The sequence below is a fragment of the Lithobates pipiens genome, unplaced genomic scaffold (genome assembly GCF_037356315.1).
Source record: "Lithobates pipiens isolate NorthernLeopardFrog02 unplaced genomic scaffold, aLitPip1_a1.2 Scaffold_13, whole genome shotgun sequence".
NCBI classification, from domain to species: Eukaryota; Metazoa; Chordata; class Amphibia; order Anura; family Ranidae; genus Lithobates; species Lithobates pipiens.
In genome coordinates this window covers 411,212,438-411,231,789 of record NW_027507718.1, presented here as the reverse complement: position 1 = coordinate 411,231,789, position 19,352 = coordinate 411,212,438, and the positions used below count along the sequence as shown (strand labels likewise).

General features: G+C 41.4%; 1 protein-coding gene across 1 annotated transcript in view; it reads left to right on the top strand.

Annotated features, from left to right (window-relative positions):
• The window catches only part of SLC10A4 (solute carrier family 10 member 4), a 50,855-nt gene extending 34,438 nt beyond the window's left edge, over positions 1-16,417 (top strand). The window contains exon 3 of the mRNA XM_077477522.1: positions 12,534-16,417. Coding sequence (XP_077333648.1) covers positions 12,534-13,049 — 516 coding nt within the window. The 3' untranslated portion in view covers positions 13,050-16,417. The remainder of the gene's footprint in view (positions 1-12,533) is intronic.
• The last annotated feature ends 2,935 nt before the right edge of the window (positions 16,418-19,352 follow it).

Sequence of the window (19,352 nt, the reverse complement as noted above, 5' to 3'; positions counted from 1 at the left end):
AGGGGGATAGGGTTAGTTTTACTTATTGTTTATCAGGGCTAAGGTAAAGGTTTATTTCAAAGCTAGGGATATAATTTGATTTAGTAATTATGATTGGGGTTTATTTATGTGTTTCTTATCCCTGTAATCGGTACAACCATGAGAATCTGCTGTCAGTTGTATCTAAGCAACAAAAATGACTGCCTGCAAAATGTTGCAATTTTTACTAGAAAACGCAATTAAATTATACTTTTTATTTAAATATTTACCAAAAGTAAGCCAAATCTGAGACCATTAAACTAGTGTATTTTTCTATAAATACACAATGCGGTAAAATGTTGTAAGCATTTAAATGTACACACTATGAAATGGCAACTAGATGAAGACTGACAGGTGCTGAAATTTTAACGAATCATTTATAATTATATTTCCATACCTTCTGCTCAGGATAAGCAAAGTTTCCGAAGCCCCAACCTGGCAATGGAAATTAAGTAAAAATTATAAATTATAAAATACCTGTAATAATAATAATAATAATACTGTAGGGCTAACCCCCGGAAGGGCCACTGGATAAGATGGGTCCTCTGTTCTCTGCCATAACCCTCTCACAGGCCTCAGGCCTTCAGACACAACAGACTATTCAGATAAAGGATTAAATACTCACAGAAATATCTTATCAACAGCAATTATCTCAAGTAAGGAAACAAGACCAGAAACAAAAAGTGAACATATATGTTTTTATTTAGAAAGAGGATTGATAAGCAAAGACAAACCAACAACAGTCATAGTTACAATTTCAACATACTGGATAATTAACAATCAGGTAAAGGAGGGTGGGCAGAAATGGTGTACTAGCCCCAAATCAGCAAAACAGCAGCAATACTACCCAGAACAGTGAGCATGTAACACGTGGAGTTTTATTTAGCAATGACAGAACTAGATAGCCCACGGGTCCAAATGGCATTTTTGCTAGGCCTAGACTAGTTGAGTTAGCACAGTCAGCATCAAACAGCTTAAACAACAAAAGTGAAGACGATGGGGACTATGAATTAGTAATAAAGAGACAATCTCTAAGCCCTTGTATACATGGTCGGACATTCCGAACGACAATGTCCGATAGGACCGTGTTGTCGGATAATCCGACAGTGTGTGGGCTCCATCGGACTGTTTCCGTCGGAGTATCCGACGGACCAAGGTTCCCAGCTGGGTTATAAAAATTTTCCGACAACATGATCCGATCGGACTTTGTCCGATCATGTGTAGAGAATTCCGATCGGACAAAGTGCCACGCATGCTCAGATCAAATTCCTAGACCAAAGCTATTGGCTACTAGCCTGAACATAGTCCCGTCCTAACGAAATAACGTCATCACGTTAAGTACGATCGGATTTTCTGACAACTTTGTCCGACTGTGTGTATGCAACAGTTTCCAACAAAATCCGACGGATTTGGTTGTCGGAATGTCCGACCGTCTGTACAAGGGCTAAGATGGATCCTCTGTCGGCTCATGTTAGGAGAGACAGTTGGGGAAGGTCCATCAGAGCCAAAATAGCAATAAGAAAAGCGAACAATTCAGCCCCCCCAAAAGACTGACTTAAAATACCTTAGATGAAAGTTCTGAGGAAGCCATTTTCACCACTAAAAGAACTGATGAAATGCCAACCCTCCCCACAATAGGTTTAGTGGAAAGGGACTCAAACTCACTCCCTGCCACCTCTAGGTGAGCTACTATAGCTCAAATGGCTGAAAAAGTTAATGCTTGTTCCAGTAAAGAGGTGTCAGAACACATAGTGCATCACATTTTGCTGCCCTTTAGGGCTGTGTAGCTGAATTCAAGAATTGTTTGAGGAACACAACAAGTTTGTGGTGTTGATTTGGCCTCCAAATTCTCCAGATCTCAATCTAATCGAGCATCTGTGGGATGTTCTGGAAAAACAAGTCCAGTCTATGGAGGTACCACCTCTCAACTTACAGGCCAGATACCACAGCATACCTTCAGAGGTCTAGTGGAGTCCATGCCTCGATAGGTTATGGTTTAGTGGTCATAATGTTGAGGCTGATCAGTGTATGTATATAATTCACACATACTGTATAAATATATATATTTTTTAAAGTAACACACATTAATAAAAAAAACACTTCAAGTCAATTTCTTGAAGAAAAATACATTGATAAGACGATAGGATTGATTTAATAAACAAGTTGAGAATCTTCACACAATAAATGGCAAGAGTATGCACTTCAATCATCTAATCTTGAAATAAGCAAATAGAGATTTGTATTTATACATTACTGGATAAATAAAGGGAATATTGACACAATTTATCATGTAAAGATTCTCAATCTCTTAAAAATATTTTTGAATTGTTCACTTTGAATCTAAAATGTGAAAAAAAACCTCCCCCATGAACCTTAACAGGCCACATGCCCTCAACAAGGTGGATTCCTTGTCAGGAAGGATTCCCTTGGCAAAGCACCCTGTCCCCATGTTGATGAGGACAAGAGCTTCTTCCCCAAAACCCTGCCCCAGTGGTTGTGGGAGTGTGCAGATCAGGGGCTTATCAGAATTTGGAAACCCTAAAGGGGACCCCCACATACTGCAAACCCCCCTCCCCCCACCCCCCATGTAAAGTAACAATGCCACTATTTTCTGTCAATTTAAACTGATTTTTTCTTTGTAAATGTTGGTTTTACTATAGTAGGTTGTATACATTATATACATTATACAGATGCAGCACTTCACAGGCAGTTAAAGGATGTCTCCCAGGCATGTTACTTGAAGGAACTTTGTATTTTTAGTGTTGCCCTTAGGCCCCATTCACACCATGGCAATACGGATCGCGGTTCAGGAACTTCTTTTGGGCAACAGGCGTCCTGCGATTCTGTTTGTGTGATTTCACTGTGATTCATTGGGCAACAATCATGGCAAAATTGAGCCATGATTTGAGTGCCCTTGAAAATAACAGGGATTGCAAGGGCATCCCATGATTTGCAGTGATTTGGAATTATGGGCAGAATCGCTGAAATTCCATGATCCTGAATGCCATGATGTGAATGGAGCCTTAAAGTGTTAGTTCACCTTTACAGAATAATGTAAAGGTGAATGAACACTGTACATCCTCCCCAGTCCCCGCTAAAAATTACTTTTGGGGATGCTAAGCTGTCTGTCCCCGCGAAGCCAGTCCAGTGGTCTGGGGATTCGAAATACCCACTCTTCTCCCTTCTATTCAGCACTGAGCAGAGCCCAGCTCTGAGTAAGAGGGAACACCCTTGAAATGCATCAGCATCTGCGGGCCTTTGTGGTGTCATCATAAGCCTACTTACGGGTCATAAACAGTGGTGCTGGCTGTGACTCAGCCTCTATATGTGATGAGACTTTTAATTTGTGAGTACAATCATCCACTTTTTATCTTTTAAATAAATATTTGTGTTGGATAATGCACTAAGCTGGTGGACCCTCTTGTTTTTTTTTGGGGGGGCGGCAAGGCTTAGTGAAGACCATATGACCGACTACTTTTGTGGATTCAAGATAACGGTAGTAGGTATTACTTGTCCACATTTGACCACAGAAGATCATTCTGTTTTATTGACATAGGAGTTCCAATCCAAAAAGAATTGCTGCAAGCAATGTTGGGAAGCCCCAATTTAGATTTGGTTAAACATGTCTTCCCCATCATACCCTATCAAGCTTTTTGAATCCCAGTCTCATACTGAAATTCTTCGTTATATTGCCTGTGATCATCATTCAGAACATAGCAAACAGTTCTTTCCCATATATTCCTGGTTGAAAAATTAGTTATTCTTTGTTCCACAGGCTGATGGTTCCATCAATCTCCATTTATATCTAGCCGGAGGAATGTGCTTTTGTTCAGTGGAGTACAGCAGATCCCCTCCCTGTCAATAAAGAACACAAAAGCCCTCTGATTTATAGATTCCAGACATAAAAGAGACATATGTATGAGTAATGATTTAGCATGCACATTATACAGTGCAGCTATAAATATCTGAACAGCAAATGGCAATTTACTCAGAATACCATTTCTGATCTCTGTATAGGTCACTGTAACTCATGAATGGTAGAATCAATTTTCGGTTTTGCCAATCCTCTTTGGTTCCTGGTGTTATGAGCTCTAATGTTTATATCATAGAGCATTCTCTCATTAGAAGACACACATAACACATTCACTTATAGCATGTGTTTTGAGCTGGCTATTAGTTCCTGGCTGCAATTAGATGCAAGCTCTTATGTCCTTCTCAGGATCCCCCTCTTTCTTTTTGATGAGTACACCATGAACTCCATTCACTTGCATGGGCTGTTTTATAATGAGCAACTTAAAGCAATTGCAAAGGCCCTTTTTTTGTTAAATAACAAACATGTTATACTTGCCTCCTCTGTGCAGTTGGTTTTGCACAGAGCAGCCTGGATCCTCCTCTTCTCAGTTTCCTGCTCCTGTCCTCCTGTTCCCTCCCTCCTATCGAGTGCCCCCACAGCTCTCTATGGGGGCACCCAAGCCAAATCAGAGCTCTGTATATCCATTCAGACATGGAGCCCTGACCTGGCCCCGCCCCCTCTCTACCCTGATTGTCTGACTGACTTTGATTAACAGCTGCAGGAGCCAATGGTGCTGCTGCTATGTCTCAGCCAATCAGGAGTAGTGTCCCGAATGGCTTAGACACTCGTGGACATTGCTGGAAAGTGATGGGGCTTGGGTAAGTAATCAGGGGGTGCTGAGGAGGCTGCTATACACAGAAGGTTTTTTATCTTAATGCATAGAATTCCTTTGCAACTCCTTTAAGGGCGACACAAGTGCTGCAAAATTGGGCATTATTTTACAGTAGAGCAATTCTCCATCAGAAGAGGTGTTGGATCTTACAAAACACCCAGCTGGCACTTGCATGGTGCCCTAAGGCCCCCCCAACAACAGAAGAAAGGCCTATATGTCAGTTGAAACAGGCCAAGAGAAAGCACAAGAGAAAATTGTAACTGCTCACTGAGCTGCCCGCTTACTGTGCCCTCTAACATCTAACAAGAACCATGTTATCACCTTTTGCCCACCTGAAAACTCTTGATTGGCCAGCTAATGTCTGCTGCAGTCTTCTCCTCGACACACTCACCAAACCGCATGTAGGCACTAGGAAGTTACAGTTAGCTTTTCCACATGTATATGACTATCCTGCTGTTATTGCATGGGAAGGGGAGTCTTGTAAGGGAATTGATTGGTCACTTAGTAATTCCGTACAGTGCCTTGAGAGAGAAAAGTCGTTTTCTTGGACACTGAACTCTCAAGAGACTTTGGCGGTGATCTTGGGTGAGAAACCTTTTAAATGAGGATCCCCACATCAGGGACAAGAACCAGTTTGTGAGAGACAGTACTTAGCATAGGGAGAGGTTCCTGTGAAGAAGGGATAGCTCAGAGCAGGCTCCTTACTTATACTCACGTAGTTGGTACAAAGACATAGAGCCAATGCAAACTGCAGAATTATCCTGAATATATTCTGTGACGGGAGTCACTTTTGGTGGGGGCCTGTGGTACCCAGCTTACCTTGGAGAGCTCTGTGTCCAGCTCCCCGCCCCTCCTATGTGTAAATTCCCCTGTTTTCATTTGGGGCACAGGGTAACCAAGAACCCTAGTCTGATCTGTGCTAGTCGGACTCGCTGTACAGCCACATTGGAATGTTGTATATATGTATATATTGTGTGTTGTCTCATGCTGTTGGACTTTTTGCTGGGATCGTGTTTGTGGTTGTATTCCATTGTTCTATTGTGCCTGTCTGCCTTGGGAGAAAAGTATATTATGGGATGTATGTCTATGTGGAGGGGGGGGGGGGGGATTCCTCCAGTAGCTCCTCCTTGCTGATAAGACTGTTTACTGATGAGAAGTTTGAATAGACCTGACCTGGGTGTCTATTGTTATTGGACAGTTTACCCCACCCTGAATGCAAAAGGAGGAGGAGGGGTTGTACCTGAGTGTTACCTCTCTGTACATGTGTTTCAATAAACAGTTCATGTTCCAGCTTGTAGACAAACGAGTCATCTTCATTATATACTGTTTAATCCAGTCTGAATATAGATATTAGCCACATATTACAACCAGGAACAAGGCAGGACTTGTTTGGCTGCAAGCTGGAACATGAAATGTTTATTGAAACACATGTACAGAGAGGTAACACTCAGGGACAACCCCTCCCTTTGCATTCAGGGTGGGGTAAACTGTCCAACAGCATGAGACAACACACAATATATACATATATACAACATTCCAGTGTGGCTGTACAGCGAGTCCAACTAGCACAGATCAGATTGGGTTCTCGGTCACCGAATGGACACAGGGTGATTTATACATAGGAGGGGCCGGGGGAGTTGGACACAGAGTTTCAGGAGCTCTCCAAGGTAAACTGGGTTCCACAAGCCCCCCACCTAAAGTTGCTCCCATCACATATTCCATGAAGAAACGCTACCCTTTTTAACTGAATCAGTCTTCTGGTAATCTGGTCAATACTGAGAATGTACTTATTTGCTTCGCTGTACATACATCTGTGCCAAGGACCGTTTTTTTTTTTTTTTTTTTTAGATTTATATAAAAGATACTGGTCCATTATACCTAAATTACATAGTTACAAAAAAGTTCATCTAGTTCAGCAAAAAAAAATCATACAATGCCATATACACAATTCTATACCCGCAGCTGATGCAATGGAAGGTGAAAAACCCCAGCAAAGCATGATCCAATTTGCTACAGCAGGGAAACAAATTCCTTCCTGATCTGCAGAGAGGAAATCAGATATTCCCTGGATCAACTTTACCTATAAATGTTAATACCCAGTTATATTATGTACACCTAGGAAAGAATCCAGGCCTTTTTTAAAGCAATCTACTGAGCTGGCCAGAGCCACCTCTGGAGGAAGTATATTCCACATTTTCACAGCTCTTACTGTGAAGAAACCTTTCTGTATTTGGAGATGAAATCTCCTTTTCTCTAGACGTAAAGAGTACCCCCTTGTGCTCTGTGATGACCTTAAAGTGAATAACTCAACACCAAGTTCACTAAATGGACCCCTTTATGTATTTGTACATGTTGATTATATGCCCCCTTAATCTCTTCTCAGGAGAGAATAAATTAATTTTCTCTAATCTTTCCTCATAGCTGAGCTCCTCCATGCCTCTTATCAGTTTTTTGCCCTTCTCTGCATTTTCTCCAGTTCCTTCATATGCTTTTTGAGAACTGGTGCCCAAAACTGAACTGCGTATTTCAGATGAGGTCTTACTAATGATTTGTACAGGGGTAAAATGATGTCTCTCTCTCTCTGAAGTCCCTACCTCTCTTAATACATAAATTGGCACTGCATGCTATTACTAAGCTTATGATCTACCAAAACCCCCAGATCATTCTCCACTATGGGCGCCCCTAGTTGTACTCCCCTAGTATGTATGATGCATGCATATTCTTAGCCCCCAAGTGTATAACTTTACATTTATCAACATTAAACCTCATTTGCCACATAGTTGCCCAATGAAATAGTGCATTGAGGTTGGCTTGTAAGCTGGAGATATCCTGTAAAGATGTTATTCCACCACATAGCTTGGTGTCACCTGCAAAGATTGAATTGGTACTTTTAATCCCAGACTCTATATAATTTATAAAGATATTAAAAAGTAAGTGTCCAAGTGATGAAACCTTTGGGGTGCACCACTGATAACCTTAGACCAGGGGGTCAGCAACTAGTAGATCGCGATCAGGTGACTGGTAGATCACGGTCTTATCTTGCTGACCCACCATTCCAGAGCATCAAACAGAGTGCAATGCAGAGGAACTACAGATACGCCTCGTTTAATGACTACTCTGACTTACGACAAGCTCTTCCCACTTAAACCACACGTTTTACATCATTATATTGTACAGTACAGTACATAGTTTTTGTTAGTGTTCTGTACTTATGCAAATTAAAACAACGTTATTGCGCTGGAGTTTTGTGTTTAGATCTTTTTTTCACGAAACAGTACAGTACCGTAGTTAAGAATGCTTAAAATATTGATTACTTGTGGCTCCTCATTTAACAACCAATTAGTTTAACGACCTGGTCGGATGGAACGGAACCTGGTCGTTAAGTGAGGAGTGTCTGTACTTGTAAAGTTGGAGCTGTAGTAGGGAACAAGAGCAGCATAATCCGTATCGCTGTAGCGCTGGTTCCTGTCCCATGCGCAGTGATACCAACTGCACGCCACCTCTTATCCCAGCTAGCGGTCTCCAGAGTGGTGCCAGCAGCATGAAAGAATAGATTTTCAGGTTAGTGTGAAGTAATACACTGGGCATAGTAGCATAGGGCTATTTTCACACTGATATGCTGCAGTTTACCTACACCATGGCTGCAGCACAGTGCATCTGCAACTTTCCTGGGTTAGCTGCGCTTAGCCATAGACATTTATTATATCCTGCAAGTTTGGTGCACTTTCTGAAAGCGAACCAAAACTCCTGAATGCAGAAGTTTTGTTGTGCTTTCAGAGAACGCACCACAACTGCAGGATATAAGAGAAGTCTATGGCAAAAGGCAGCTAACCCATGAAAGTTGCACTGCGGTGCACCCATGGTGTAGATAAACAGCAGCACATCAGTGTGAAGGCAGCCTTATAGGGGGCTCAGGACAGTTAATTTACATGTGCAGTTTAGGGGGGTGGTAGAACCCCATATTTACGATGTTGTTGTTTTTTTTACCCCTGCCCCAACTGCACCCCTTTAGTTACAGTGGCCAAGGGTGTTTACAGCCGCAGTTTTACATCCTGTCATGGTTGGTGGGTGTAGCACCTGCCAAGTATGACCCATTCAAGTGAATGTGGCCACTCTGCAAGTGCCCTGCAACCTTGTGCAGTACAGAATATAAAGGATTGTGTGTTGCATTCTTACCACTTTAATCCCTTGGACCCTCATAAGCATGGAGTTGCAGGACACTTGCAAAGTGGTGCCATTTACTTGAATGTGTCGCATTTGGCAGGTGGTAGCACCTACAAAAAGCAACAGGGGGGCTTAATTCCTGTTGCAGCATGTATACACAGCTAGAGGGGGTGGGGAAAACCAAGACCTAACCACAGGGTTTTAAACCCCCCCCCACACACACACACACACACTTTATGCTTGATCGAGCACTAAGGGTACCACTGCCGAATGCAACTAAAGGCTCATTCACAAGTGCAGCAGACACTGCTGCTCCCCTAAAAAACGATTCAAGCGTGTTTGACAGGTGTTGAGGAGGCAATATGTTACCTCCTCACCACCCATGACTGCCGTGCAATGCCCGAAGTTGCGACACGGTAATACAGCAATTAGAGGTTTAAATCGGATTGGAGGAGGCGACACTGTGCCCGGTTATTTTTGACTTCTCCCATGTTGTTCAGGTAGATGTCCACCTCTTTAAGGTTGCCTACCCCTGCCTTAGATCATTCAGAGTAAGAATCATTCATCACTATGCTCTGATATCTGTCTTTTAGCCAGTTTTCTATCCATTTACAAACTGATTTTTCCAAGCCTGTAGACCTAAATTTACACATTAGCCGTGTGTGGGGAACTGTGTCAAACGCTTTTGCAAAATCCAAGTATACTACAGCCACAGCCACCCCTTTGCCCAAGGTTTAACAAACCTCCTCAAAAAGAAATCAGATTTGTTTGACAACTTCTATCTTTCATTAACCACTTGCCAATCAGCCGCCGCAGTTGTACTACGGCAGAATGGCACAGGGAGGCGAATCGCCGTTATGTTACCCCAGTTCCTAAAGCGGCCACTTGGGAGGCGCACGCTGCTCACCCCCGGAGCCGATACGAGTGCCCAGCGATCTTGATGACCGTCGGGTTCCCGCGATTGCTCGTAACACAACGAGAACACACAGAGATCCCGGTTCTCTGAGGGGAGAAGTGACAGATCGTCTGTTTATACAAAGTATGAACAGTCATCTGTCATCTCCCCTAGTCAGTCCCCTCCCCCTACAGTTAGAACACACATTACGTAACACAATTAACCCCTTGATCTCCCCCTAGTGTTAACTCTTTCACTGCCAGTGACATTTTTACAGTACTAAATGCAATTTTATAGCATTGATTACATGTATTACTGCCAATGGTCCAAAAATGTGTCAAAATTGTCTGATGTGTCTGCCATAATGTCGCAGTCACAATAAAAGTCGCAGATCTCTGCCATTACTCGTAAAAAAATAAGTAATAATAAAAATGCTATAAATCTATCCCCTATTTTGTAGATGCTATAACTTTTGCGCAATCCAATCAATATATATATTATTGCAAAAAAATTTTACCAAAAATGTATAGAAGAATACATATCAACCTAAACGGAGAAAAAAATTGTTTTTGTTTTTTTAAAAATAGGGATATTATTATAGCAAAAAGTACAAAATATTGTGTTTTTATTTTCAAAATTGTCGCTCTTTTTTTGTTTATAGCGCAAAAAAATAAAAACCACAGAGGCGATCAAATACCACCAAAAGAAAGCTCTGTTTGTGGGGAAAAAAGGACATCAATTTTGTTTGGGTACAACATCACACGGCCGCACAATTGTCAGTTAAAGCGACACAGTGCCGAATCGCAAAAAGTGCTCTGGTCAGGAAGGGGGTCAAATCTTCCGGGGCTGAAGCAGTTAATCCATGTTGTATGTCATCTACTGTACGTGGTCCTTTAGTAAACTCTCCAGTATCTTCCCAAATATAGAAGTTAAACTAACAGGTCTATAGTTACTTGGTAAAGACTTTGATCCCTTTTTAAATATAGGCACCACATTGGCCCCACACCAATCCAGTGGTACTATTCCAGTCATTAACGAGTCCCTAAAAATGAGAAACAATGGCTTTGTAATGACAGAGCTCAATCCTTTTAGGATCTGTGGGTGGATGCCATCAGGTCCTGGTGCTTTATCCACCTTGATTCTGTCTAAATATTTCTGGACCATATCACTTTTAAACCATTGTGAATCATTTGGGGCTCCATAATGGGGCATTTGTCCCCATTATGGACATGAGCTCCCCCATGCTCCTTTGTATACACAGGAGCTGAAGAAAGTATTTAATAAATTTGCCCCCAGTCACCCACTCCAGATTATTTTGTAAAGGGTCTACATACTCAGACCTGACCTTTTTGCTATTAATATATTTGAAGAATTTTTGAGAGTTTGTCTTATCTTTTGCAATCTGTCGTTCGTTTTGAATTTTTGCATTCTTGATTTCCTTTTTACATATTCTGTTATATTCTTTGTAACAATTAAACAATGATTGTGTTCCTTCATTTTTATATTTTTTAAAAGTTCTCTTATTATTTATTATTATTATTATTTATTATTATTATTTATAGCTTTTGTAACTTTGTCCACATAGGTTTTATTTTAAGTCTTTTAAACATATTGCCAATGGTAAACTACTAAATTAGGTCCCGCAGTGGACTTGTAGTGATTATATAACTCTCCAAGGACATTTTACCTATACAAAGAGAAACAAACACTTTCCTCTAGTGTATAGAGTTACATACAGTATGTCACAAAAGTGAGTGCACCCCTCACATTTTTATTATTTTTATTAAATATTTTATTATATCTTTTCATGTGACAACACTAAAGAAATTACACGTTGCTACAATTTAAAGTTGTGGGTGTACACCCCTAAGTGAAAATGTCCAAACTGGGTCCAAAGTATCAATATTTTGTGTAGTCACCATTATTTTTAAGCATTGCCTTAACCTTCTTTGGTATGGAGTTCACCCCAGGTTGCCACTGGAGTCCTCTTCCACTCCTCCATGATGACATCATGGAGCTGGTGGATGTTAGAGACCTTGCGCTCCTCCTGCTTCCATTTGAGGATTCCCTACAGATGCTCAATAGAGTTTAGGTCTGGAAACATGCTTGGTTAGCTTCTTTAGCTAGGCAGTGGCCATCTTGGAGGTGTGTTTGGGGTCGTTATCATGTAGGAATACTGCCCTGTGGCCCAGTATCTGAAGGGAGGGATGGGCACTCATGTAGGAGCTCTTCCAAGCTGGGCTGCATGCTTCCATAGGTACGTACAGTGCAGCTGGGCTCCACCCCCTCACAGGAATTGACTGACAGCAGTGGGAGTCAATGCTCTCAGTAAAGCCAGTGAATGCAAGAGGAGAGCAGATCGGGGCTACCAGTGGTGACAGGGTTGGATCAAGAGTGGTGTCAGGTAGGTGTTTGGGGGGGGGGGGGGGGCATATTCATTGGAAGGTGGCATACCTTAATGCAGAGAAGGCATTAGGATAAAAAACCTTCTGTCCTTAGAACCACTTTAGGATATGTGAAAATCTCAGCGTATTATGGTGGTAGAGTTAGGTTTGAGTGTCTTGATTGAAAGGTTTCATTTAAAAACCAAGTGCAATCCTACACTAAAATGCAGTCCTACACTTCTGCCATATTATTGATAGAGGGGTCAACTGCAGAATTTTAGCAAAGGAGTTGTACACCTTTACACATAGCTGCTTGAGCTAGTTACTACATTGCTATAAGTTTATCAACTGCGGCAACAGCTCTGTTCCTTTTTCTTTTTTGCTTAGGTTTCTCTGTGGTCTCTACTGGTTACTCTGCTCCTACTGTTCATCCTCACTGGAGCCATGTTGGGCCCGGAACTACTGGCTACAATTCCACCTGCTGTGTATATTGTGGCAGTGATTATGCCTTTGATAGGCTATGCCATGGGATATGGTTTAGCCACTTTATTCAATCTGCCTCCCAATTGTAGGAGAACTGTGTCTCTGGAGACCGGCTGTCAGAATGTCCAGCTTTGCACGGCCCTCCTAAAGCTAGCCTTCCCTGCTCATCTAATAGGCAGTATGTACATGTTCCCATTGCTGTATGCTCTATTCCAAGCTGCAGAAGCGGGTATTTATGTCTTGGTCTACAAACTCTATAGGAAGGACGTTCTCCATAAACCTGAGCCATCTGAAGATGAAGACACAGATATCTCGTATAAAAAACTGAAAGAGGAAGAGATCAATGAAATATCCTACGGAACAGTCAACAGTGAAGAGCAAAATTCTGTTCCAAAGGAGCCCACACCAGGACTTTATTAATTCAATGTAAATCTGTATATATGTATCAGATATGTTTACATTACAATGCTTAGTTGGCAGAATTTGGATTTTGTTCTCTGGTTCTCTTGAATGGGAATGTGAACGCACAATATACTATATTCAGTATATATGGTCATAATGCATTTCATCTCACAAGTAAATTGTGGGCATAGTTGTAAGAGACCTTTGTTGCGTTTCATATTTACAAATATACAGACCTGGAGATGGTCTATTGTATAGTAAGTTGTACAATACCGAATCAATAGGGATGCCTAAAGCAAAAAAATATCTTTTAAAGGCCGTACTTACCCAGGTTTGGTATTTTAGTGTTGGTAAATGCCAGTAGATTAAATCACTGGCTTCCAACAAACCGCTGAACTTGATTTTCTCGCTCTACTCTCTTATTTTGATTTTCCCACTCCATGACCTTTAGAAAACTGCAGAAGAAATAAGAAGTATCATCCCCTTTCTTGGCTTTAAGACAACCAGGTAAATGGGGGATAGAAATCCAACAGATTGGAATTCAGATGTTATTTGAAAAAAATAACAGAATCATAATGTAATACCATCTAAAAAATACATTTTTAAAACACAATACCTATTTTCATACATCTAGGCACAGGAATCAACTTTGCAAACATAAAGTATAAGTAAAGGCAACATTTTCTTTTTTTTTAGTTTTGGAAAGAGGGGAAAGGGATTAGAAAACTTGTCAGGTTTTATTGCTGTGTGTTCCTTCATTAGGCAGATTCACCTTCTCTATTTGTCCTGTTTACCATTATCTTTGAAAGTAAATCTCACATTTTGGATTGTCCCCAGAAAAGTAATAGAGGGCAATCTTCCAACTGGGACACTAGTTCTGGTGACCTGAGGGTCCCCAACGAATTTCCTTAACGGAGAAGTCCAGCCTGAGCTTGTTTGGCTGGGCTTCTCCTATGGGTCACAGGAGTGCAATTAATTTTGCACCCCTGTGACCCATTTTCAGCAGAGAGCGGCCTGAAATTCGCTCTCTGCCGACGTCACTGTAATCAGTCCAGGCACCGTGTCATCACAATAATAAAGTCTGGATCCGGCAGGTGCCTGATGCCTATCTCTGAGAGCCTTAAACGGCTTCTCCCCGCCCCTCCACAGCTCAGCGCTCCAGTGAGCGAGGAGGAACAGTGTAGAGAGCTGCTGATTGACAGTCAGAAGCTCTCCTCTCGGGGATCTGTGAGAACCAAGCCATCTGCGATGTTCAATGGCTCGGTTCTCAGTGAAGAGACACCGGGGGGACAGACGCAGCATCAGTCCCATGCTGCATCCACCTAGGTGTGTATAAAAGAGGGGGAAAAAACCCATACATTTCTTTTAATTTGCAGGGATTTCCTCTCACTTCCTGTTGTGACTCTGGGACAGGACAGGAAGGTAAATCTCCCCACTGGGACAAAAAGGGCAAAAACAAACCTTACAGGGATTATAACCCTCCCTTACTCAATTCAAAATGAAACAAAAGAAGCTTTGCCTATAGTTTTACTGTAACTTTTGCATTTTCTTTCACAGAAAACTCAGACCCAGGCCAGTATAAACACTGCACTGGTTACATTAAGCTTATTTGTGGTTTGTAAAATTATTGATCAATAGTGCAACATACAGAGACACTTGTCTGTAGTTCAGGACTGATAACAGAATAGGCATCTACTCCACATAGAGACCAAACGTGTAGCACTAATGATCTAATCAATAAAAGTGCCTAATTAAAATGCATATTCAATTCAATATTCTAAAACGTGCACATACATATATAAAGGGAAATCAATATCTGTGCAGAAAAACAGTGAATGATATAAGTCCACCAGAAAAAAATTCTTGTGAAATAAGGATAATTCTTGTGAGATAAGGACATCCAGTGTATTAGCAACACCACCTCCACATCACCTCAGTGAGAAGAATGCTGGCTTACCAGAAAGCCATGACCCTCCTAATAACAGCGGTCAAAGAAACGTTTATCATAAAAGAGGCTCAGCAGCTCGAATGATCATTGTTTCTCATGGGCTTGCATCCAGTTCAGTAAATATACTGCAAACACAATGGAGAAAAAAAAGGGGCCAGAAATCCAATAGTGTAAATCCGCTAAACAAATTTTTATTAAAATAGATTAAGAACACTTACATACTAGTAATACTAGTAGTATAGTACTAGTGCCATATCAAAATTAAAGTCCCAGAGATACAGTGATACACTTCTGGTTTGAGTGATGATCTTACAACATCACTCTGCCCTACGTGTTTTGTCACATCTGACGTCATCAGGGGCATCTGCTCCACATAGTTTATGGATTTTAGCACTGAAGACAAACAGCTATAATTTCAATACTGCACATCACTAGTCATAGGAGAACATATCACAGATTGCTGTAAGAAGGCAGGCACTGAGTAAGTTGAATCAAACCTTCCCCACACCCTCATGTAAGTCCAAGCTGCCAGTTGTGGAATCAGAATGTACTTCTAAATGGATTCATTATGCCTCATATGGTTTAAATTTACACCTTCAGTCACTGTACTGTGTAGACAGGCTCAAGGATGTAAGCTATGCAATATTCATACTGGCCATGGGCCTCAATACACAGAGAACGTAAAGGCACAGGTAGAGGTTACATTTGCTAAATTTCATGGTGTCCTGAAAAAATAGAAGAGTATTTTAAATGTTAAACCTGGCTAATTGCTCCAATCCAGAGATCTTCAGCTACAAAGTTTGGGTCCCAGCATACTTCCACACTTCTTAAGATTTCACCAGCATCTGGCCTGCTGCAGAGGAGAGAACACTTGTCGAAGTGGTCGGCACCTGATTTTTACAGCAAAGGAATATTGGATTGGGAACATAAAAGTAAGCTGAAAATGTATCATCTCAGTCATTTCACCCAGATCTTGCCATCTCGAACTCCACCAATGTACTTCTTAAAATTAAATATCATCCTTCATTGGACTTGGTCTTTAAAAGCTGGTGCTGTACCTTAAATACGGCAGTTGGCATGTTTGCACAATGTATAGCCAAATTAATTTAAATTGTTCAGTGTATGTCAATATGTTTAAATTGAGGAACAAAATACAGTATCAATGGTGATTTAGCTAAAAGCAATTGATTTGACAATGTCAGTGCTGAATAAGATAAATGTCATGTTGCAGTGATGTAAGACTGCTGTGTATAAATGGAAAGCAACTTGCAACTGTGTTCCAGCATCCTAATTCCAGTTCATCGCTGTACACATCACTTATCACCCAGAATGCCAAACAGTATTAAATGAATGGGACTGGATATACTGTATGCACAGGTGACTGGTTTAAGCATGTGACTGTTCATAAATGCCTGCAAGTATTGTTACATGTTACAAAGACTCTGTGTCATTGTTTGTTCTCTTAGCATGATAGTGGTATATTCATACTTCCCACTAGAGCTCATCCACAGTTGTTACTACACTACAAAAAACTCTAGATCATCCTGTGGATTACAACGTCACCTAAAATGCCCATGAATGCAGTGATAATTATTAATACCAATTAAATAATTTTATTATCAGTGTGTTTCAGAAAACATGCAATGGCCTTTGCCAGTTAATATGTGTATCAATCAGATGTGGGAGAATAGTGTCAAAGCTAGCACATAGGTGCGCCACAATTTTTTTTCACCCTCTTGGATCTTCTGCTTGGTCACCAAGTGGACATCTGCCTCAATTTGACAGTGCACAGGTACGGTATATACAGGGCCGTTTTTAAGGCAGGGCAAAAGGGGCAGCTGCCCTGGGCCCTGTCATTGTTGTGGGGCCCAAAGCAGCTGCCATATACTTGCCAACTATCCTGGTTTAAATTCCCTTGTCCCTTGAAGTTTTTTTTTCCCGTGCTGTGTCCCAATATCTCAGTGTGAAGTGCTGCTACTAATGCTGCCCAGCTCTGCCCTATTGTTGTGTTCAGATGACTCACCTGCAGACCCTGTGTTTACATGTAAACAGTGGCGGCATTCATATGTATATCATGCCCCCCCAGGTCAAATCCACCATCACCTATACTGAATGCTGCCCACTGGGGAGGTAAATGGGCATGGTTGAAAGTTCTGCCTACAACTGTGTTCAGCCTAACATCTGCCTGTTCTGCAAAGGCAAGTGAATAGGTGGGTCCAAAGATGAGCAGAGTAGGCAGGTAGAGTTAAAGGGGGTGGAGGGTTGGTGTGGAGAGGATGGGGGAGGTTTGGGGTGCAGAGGTTAGCAGGGGTTTTATGATGCAAAGGTGTACTGACAAGGTGGATAAAGATGAAGGTCGCGTGTGGGGCAGCCCATTCATTTCAATGGGCTGCTCTATGTGCTAGAAATGCAGAAGAAGGTCCCTAATCCTTTTTCAAAATCACACGGTGCCAAGGCACATGTCAGCAGATGTGTGAGGGTGTCATTAACAATTGATGGCATTACTGTGTAACTGCTAAAGGGCAGCTGCAGATTTTGCATGCGTTCCTGACACACAAATGTGAACGCAGGCTAAATGTCTCAGTTACATTGGTGGTCAGTGTAAATCTTCTCATTACATTGGGGCTTGGTGTAGAATCATTTCATTCATGCCTGATCTGATACAGTAAACTGATTTTGAGTCTAGCTGCTATTTATTGTATATCTCAGAGCAGGCGGAGAGTGAAATTGCATGGGGGGGGGGGGGGGCGGGTTGGGCTTTGGCGTTGGGGGGCCCCATGAGAATTTTTGCCCAGGGCCCAATCAATATTAAAGACAGCCCTGGGTATATGCTATTTGGCTATGGTATGCCTTGCTTTTAATGCATTACCACAATAAACTCAACCCATTCGGACTTACTCTATGAATGCCTCTTTTATGTATATGAGGATACCCCACGGTTTTGAAGTGCCATAGAGGAGGTGATTATTCTGGATACTATAATTATATATATTACATGCGATTTACCCTTGCAGGGATGCAAGGATCTGGTGAGTGTGGAACTGAAGGGGAGCATGAATGTAATTTCACTTCCAGCACATGATTTGTGATTAAGTGAACGCACAAGCCCTTTTGGATATTTGCACAAGTCACTAGGGTATTTTGCAAATTTGCACTGGACTTAATCATATATGTGTTTATATGCATCTTTCACATATGGACTGCTTTTTTAATTTTTTTTTATGAAATTTACTGATTTTGTTTGTTTTATATGTGTAATCTTCACGTTATTGTGTGCTTGGGATACATATGCACACCCCAGGAAATAAGCACTGAAAACACCTTTCAGTGCTTATTTATCTCAAATACACAAACGTTTTTGCACTTTATAAGTACATTCGATTGAGAACACTATTGTTTATATGAGTTTATAATCAACCAATATATATATCACCAATGCATATTAATCTTTGTCTAGCACTTGAACTTTCACCTGAGAAGTTTGACTCACCATTACAGGTTCACTCTTTGGGGGACGGGCAGCGCAACCTACCTCTTTATCAATCTTTTCATTTTCAATTATTGCTTCACCATTGGAGCCACTTGCGGGAGGCAGCAGCTCAGCCCACACCTAAGCGCTGAATATATATATATATATATATATATATATATATATATATATATAGAAGAGCCAAACTATATTTTGCCTGTACTAACACTAGTAGCACACACTAGAGCAAGGGTAGGCAACCTCGGCCCTCCAGCTGTGGGGAAACGACATATCCCATGAGACATTACAAGACTCTGACAATCACAGGCATGACTCCTAGAGGCAGAGGCATGATGGGATTTGTATTCTCACCACAGCTGGAGGGCAGAGGTTGCCTACCCCTGTACTAGAGGGTGCTATATATATATATATATATATATATATATATATATATATATAATTAAGTGTAATAAATCTTCACAGGGCAATATAATTCTACTGATGAAGTTTGTGCTCCCCATAGGACCCCGTATGTACTTAAGTGTGTGAAAGAGCAGTTTGTACAGCAAGCTTTTACAAAGTATTTGCTTATAATCTCTGGGCCCTCTACTTTTGTAAAATTCACTTGAGTTTAATAGGTGCAAAAGGTACCCGTATAGCTCAAAAAATACATACTTACTTCTCCATGGTTTTCTGCATTGTTGGGTTTGCTTTCACAATTCTTCCAGGATCCTTCCTGGGTGGGTAATACGGAATAGACCAAATCTAGCTAGAAGACGCTCTAAGTCCAGTGGAGAAGTGTTCTCCTGCATGGTTTGGGTTGCAGTGAATTCCCCAGGATCTTACCAGATGGAGTGCGATATCACCGTTGCCTAGACACCGCAGGCTGAATATTTGAGTAATG